Below are 6000 nucleotides of genomic sequence, written 5' to 3' on the forward strand. Positions count from 1 at the left end.
TATACCAGTGTTCATTATAAAATTGACTTTTCTTTTTATATTCTGTTTTATGATTCTGTTTCTTTGTATTTCTCTGTTCCCCTCTCACCATCAGTACTAAGCCTTCTTCCCAGTCTTTTGTTCTCCCTCTGTTTAAACACATTACACTCAACTCATTTGGGGTAATGCTATTGGTCCAGCCGCATCCTGTTGCCAAGCAACTCATTTCCCCTGTCTCAGATTGCAGATGGGAGCAGAGGTGGAGAGAGGGACAGTCATGTTGGGGGTGGGGGGGGGGGGGGTAATGAGAAGTAGATGGTAAGGGAGGCAACTTAGGAGGAGGAGTCAGGATCGGAGCAAAAAGAGAGAGGATGAGTAAGAGACTGCAGCAAACACTTTCAGAGAAATGTATAAAATATGTTTTTTTATGAGGTGTATCTATTCTGGGCTTTTATTCACATCCCATACACACAAAATCCTTTTCTCCCCATGAGCTTAGTGCATGACCTGCATCTTAAAAGCACCTTATTAAAATGAATGACCTTTTAAAGTGTGCACACACATCAGCCCAGCCACTTAGTGAATATAAATGCAATTCCTGGCAGTGCTCCTGAAATTGGTTACACACACAGAGTGTTGTCCTGGAGAAGCACAGCTATTCATACACATTGTGTCTCACCTGGGTGGAGTTTTCTCCTGAGGATGCTGCATCAGTCTAGCCTGCTGGTTTGAGGCCTCGGCTTCAAAATGCAGCTTCTTGCTTCTCCGTTCATACGCAGGCCTGTGGGAAATTATTTTAGGAACGTTCTATTCTGTTTTTATCCTTTCAAAACAGATGGTTGATATGCCTCAAATTTGTTTTCACTACACTTTCCAGCTGTTGTTAGTTTTCCACAGATGAAGACAAATTTGTTGACAACTGTACAACTTATTTAAACTGATTCATTTCTCTTAAAAGATGATTCAGTTAAAGCAATTGTCTAATATAGATCAGCGTGCCTTTAGTATGTAAAATAATTTCTTTACACAATTTTTGTTTACACTATTACAAAGATATGTCCATTTATATTTAATCTTAGTGTCACAGGTGCCTTCTAGTTTTTCATTAGCCATCAAGTCTTTTAAACCTCGTAAACCCCAAGAGGTTTCTTTGAAGTCCTTGCTCGAAAGCAACATGCTCCAATAAAATGGGGTGTTTCTCAAGAATTAAAAACTATGTGAACTCTGTTCTGTTGACAGGGCGGGGCGCCCTCCTTGGATAAAGTTAGGGGAAACACTGCAGAGTATATAACACGAAATTAAATAATTTGTACCTTGAAGCCGCTTATGATTATGCCTCATTAAAAAGCCTTCAAATGCTGAACTTTAAATGTTGTAATGCTTTGAAATGCTGTTAGGGGGCTGCATTCAACCAGTTTAAATCCTTTAAAAAGAAACTAAGACGGATCAATTTGTGATTTCTGTCCAAGGTGTCCCCCGCCTCTCACACAGTAATAGCTGGATATGGGCACCAGTGACCCCCGCGACCTGAAAAGGAAGAAGCGGGTAAAAGATAATGGATGGATGGATATTGCTAATTATTTTTTTAATTTTTGAAATGGTAAAATCATTATCTCAAGAATATTATCTAAGCCAGATATTAAACTTTAAACTTTTCTCTGTTCTTTTCAGTTTAAAGGTGGCATTATTACGGTAGTCATAAAAATATTAGCATGATCTAAAAGTCAAATGACTAAATATATTAACGTCAAACTTTATTACGGTTAGTTTAAAAATGGCCTAATTAAACTCATTACCATTGCATTAGTATTGCTGTTATACTGTATTAAGACCAGTCGTGAATGATGACACTGACACATGCACAAAAAGAACATGCAGACTCCACCCAGAAAGGCCTCCAGCTGGGGTTTGATCCAGCGTCCTTTTTGCTGCGAGGCAACAGCTCTACTAACTGATCCACCGTGCCACCCAGTTTTTAAACCGAGTTCTTGAAACTTAGTTTTTTTAAAGTGTTGATCACTGTTTGTCTTTTTGTATTTTATAGATATGTGAACACTTTGCTGAAACTTGTTCCTCAAGTACTCGCTCTCCAGGATCAGGTAAGAGAGGCTGTTCAGAATGGAGACATGGAGACCTGCCATGGAATCTGTCGGATTGCCGTCACTCTGGGAGAGAACCACTCGAGGTGTGTATGCATGTGTAAACAATGATATTGTACTGTCATCAGCATATGTGCCGAATATGACTTGATAGCCAGATAAATACCAACTACACCTCAACATCAAGACTCTGAAGACAATGACTTGGTGTCCACGGGTTTATTGATGTTTCAAAGAAGAGGGGGGGGGGGGGGGATTAAAACATACAGAAAAGCATAATTAGCTCTAGAGCTTTAAAAGATGCAGAGTGTACATGACATAACCACATAACTCACTCACAATCTGGACTAAACAAATTTTCTATGAACTTTAAGTGTAACTTATTACATCATATTCAATATTAGATTCTTTTTGATTAATTTATCCACCTGTAGGTATTTTAACGTAAACTTTAGCACTTTAATAATAGTGCCACATGGTAGCACTATTGTGGCATCTTTTCAACCTTCACAGGTAAGCACTTTGTAAAAATAATTTATAACCATGAACACAAGCAGAGTAAATCAGTACACGCCCTCAGTGTTACTCAAGGCATGAGATATTAACAGATGTTGCTCATAGAATAAAAGCAGAACTCTGAGGCATATTTTTGTCAGCAGATAGATGGCACGACTTCCTGATGCTGACATCACGTGACTCTTAAATGAACGCACCAAGTTACAGAAACACTATCTTTCAGAAAGTGATACAATAATATTAATAATTATACGATAAGTCGATAACATCAAAATGTGAGTGGAAAAGGTGAAACACTCACACCAGTCTCCACCCTCCTTTGCTCCACTCTGGACCCTTGAGCAAGGCCCTTAACCCTGGTCTAAGGTCTGTGGTTGAGCCAGGAAGGTGTAAAAACAATCGCCAAGTCTTCGTGCGAGTTAGTTCGCTGTGACGACCCCTGAAGAAGGAAGCAGCTGAAAGAAGAAAGAAAAAATACAAGAAGTCATCTATGCTCAGATCCCTGTTATCTGGAACAGCTTTGAAACAGAAAAAAGACATGAATGGATAGTTTACATAAAATAAATATTAATGTGCATGAAATGCACAGTATTGAGATCCTGTTTTTCCTCCTATGACATTTTTGGCCACTTAACTACTAGTGCATGCTTCATCTTAATGCAACCATTCAAACTTCAAATTAAATTAAGAGCATTCAGGAGAAAATTTCCGGGACTTTTCGGTCTTGTGCCATTTATGTTTTTTGAAATATTAAGCTTTATTAAAGCTCTATTAGGAAACATTGGGGAAATTTCAGCAGCCTGGATTTCGTCCAGCACTGCCCACTTCTGACAACGTTTTAATGGAAGTTCTGCAGAGTTTAGGTGCTTTGCCACAGTCTCAACTCTCATCAATTCCTCACCACACCGCACCAGTTTAGGACCTGTCCACTGCCAGTAGCCACCCTCACTCCCCCTGGTTTATGGGACCACCATGTTCATGGTTCCAAGCGGACTGCTCCATGATGATGATTTTGACGTAAGCAGACAGCCGCCTTCCTCAAAATGAGTGAATTTGTTTCTTTTTGTTTGCCATCTGTGTAGGACCCTGTTGGAGCAGGTGAACCACTGGCAGAGCTTCCTGGCTTTAGTCAACATGATCATGTTCTGTACGGGCATTCCTGGCCACTATCCAGTCAATGAGACCACCAGCTCCCTCACACTCACTTTTTGGTACACACTACAAGTAAGAAATGCAAAACCCACATCTTCAATAGGGTGATAAAGATTTACAACAGCTTGATAAGAAATAATGCATAATTTCATTCCACCACATGTAACCTCTAATCCTTGAATCCTTGATAAATGCTCACTAAATATTCTTTTTCACAGCAGGCTTTGTTTACATACTTTACTCTCCTTTATTCCAAGCACAAACTGTAAATTTAATCAGATACATTGGCTTGTGGTACGTCAAAGCTGGCTTTATGCTGATTTTAGAATGACACTAGTCCTACCTGAACATCTCAGTGTGTAAATCTACTTCTTATTGGGTTCTCTAAAACGTTCTAAAATGTACAAGTTTGCACATTCTTTGTTTCAGACACAAAAACTGTCTTTTTGGTTATTTTTCTATTCTTAGGATGAAATCATGTCATTTGAGTCAGACAAGCAGGCAGTGTACCTTCAGGTCTACAGGCCAGTTTATTTCCAGTTGGTGGATGTTCTGCTGCACAAAGCTCAGTTCCCCTCTGACCAGGAGTATGCGTCCTGGTCCTCAGATGAAAAGGAGCAATTCAGGATTTACAGGTGCGTATGTTTGTAATGTGAATTCCTTCTTATGTCACTGTGTGAACATGTTGTATTCTGCTGCATACTTAAGAAACTTCTCCCCGACGGGAGGACTGTTCAGCAAAAGAGTCAATTTTTTTTTTTTTTATGGTCTCTCACCAGACAGGCAGATGAGTGTGCAAAACATGTCTGTCAGATAAAATACTTGATAGGATTTCATGGTTTCATGCCCCTGAAGCTTTTGTTTGTGCATGTGTGTCCTTCAGGGTGGATATCTCGGACACACTCATGTATGTATACGAGATGCTGGGAGCAGAGCTGCTGAGTAACCTGTATGATAAACTAGGTCGAGTGTTGACTAATATGGAGCAGCCTACCTCATGGCAGGTGGGTGAGACACACAAACACTTGTAAACAAAAATATGGATATTTTTAGTTAATTTCTTTGTTGCTGAGAAGCTTGCTCTAATAAGTCTCAATGCTCAATTTAAAATCAAGACAAGCAATTGAATATAATACCAGGTGCAATGTTTACTACTTTTTCTTTTTTTATTGTCATATTGCGTATGTTCTCTTGCAGCACACAGAAGCTTTGCTGTATGGCTTTCAGTCCATAGCAGAGACGATAGATGTGAATTATTCTGACGTCATCCCAGGCTTGATAGGACTCATCCCCAGAATCAGCATCAACAACGTTCAGTTAGCTGACACTGTGATGTTCACAATAGGTAAAGTTATGCACATTATGTACTAAAAACACGTTAGAAAAATGTATAGTTTGTAAACAAAGTGTTACAATAAGAAAATTAAATATTTTCTCCTGCCTCAACACTGGTCTGCTCTCTATAGGTGCTCTGGCTGAATGGTTGGCAGACCACCCAGTGATGCTCAGCAGTGTCCTGCCTCTGGTGTTACAAGCATTAGGCAACCCAGACCTTTCTGTTTCTTCTGTCTCAACGCTTAAGAAAATTTGCAGGGAGTGCAAATATGACCTGCCACCGTACGCAACTAACATTGTAGCAGTGTCTCAGGTATCTTTACATTTGCATGGCATTTATTTGTCTGTCTAGTAAGAGAAGTAAGAAAGCAGCTGATAATACAGCTTTTAACTAGGGATGCACCAATCCACTTTTTTACTTCCAATCCTGATACCTAAATCTGAATATCGTCCGATCCTGTTCCGATATCATCATCATCATTGATTTTATATGAGGCTGTAATAATCTCCTCTCAAGTACAATTTGTACAAATATATGCATGCATGTCCAAAAAGGCAACTTGAGGTAAGTTTTATTAATGTTGGATAAGTTTTAAAGTTAGAATTAAATTCTGCTAACACAAAACATGATTCTTTTTATTCCTAGCTTTAAAGTGGATATTAAAGTGATTGATTGTTTAAAGTTATTTTATATTTTTTTAAATAAGGGGTAGATATAAGATTTTATTTCTTTCTGCACTCTTTTCATTCAATGTTTTCTTTTTGATGAATTTGTTTTGTTTCTTTTAAATGAATGAATAAATGAATTAAATAAAATGTTAAATGGCTTTAAACACCTGCTAAGTTCATGGCATAAACCAACAGACATGTTTTTAGTTATTTACATCACTTTATAATGTAGCTGTTTTTGTTTCGTTTA

The 6000-nt window shown here is 38.5% G+C and overlaps 1 protein-coding gene across 1 annotated transcript in view; it reads left to right on the forward strand.

Moving 5' to 3' along the window:
- ipo13b (importin 13b) overlaps nt 1-6000 on the forward strand; it is a 41592-nt gene that overhangs the window by 15719 nt on the left and 19873 nt on the right. Inside the window, exons 6-11 of the mRNA XM_037698208.1 lie at nt 2024-2164; nt 3677-3818; nt 4215-4381; nt 4630-4750; nt 4944-5091; nt 5213-5394. Of these exons, the coding sequence (XP_037554136.1) occupies nt 2024-2164; nt 3677-3818; nt 4215-4381; nt 4630-4750; nt 4944-5091; nt 5213-5394 (901 nt within the window). The remainder of the gene's footprint in view (nt 1-2023; nt 2165-3676; nt 3819-4214; nt 4382-4629; nt 4751-4943; nt 5092-5212; nt 5395-6000) is intronic.

This window comes from Nematolebias whitei, chromosome 3, assembly GCF_014905685.2.
Source record: "Nematolebias whitei isolate Nwh7 chromosome 3, NemWhi1, whole genome shotgun sequence".
Classification (NCBI taxonomy): Eukaryota; Metazoa; Chordata; class Actinopteri; order Cyprinodontiformes; family Rivulidae; genus Nematolebias; species Nematolebias whitei.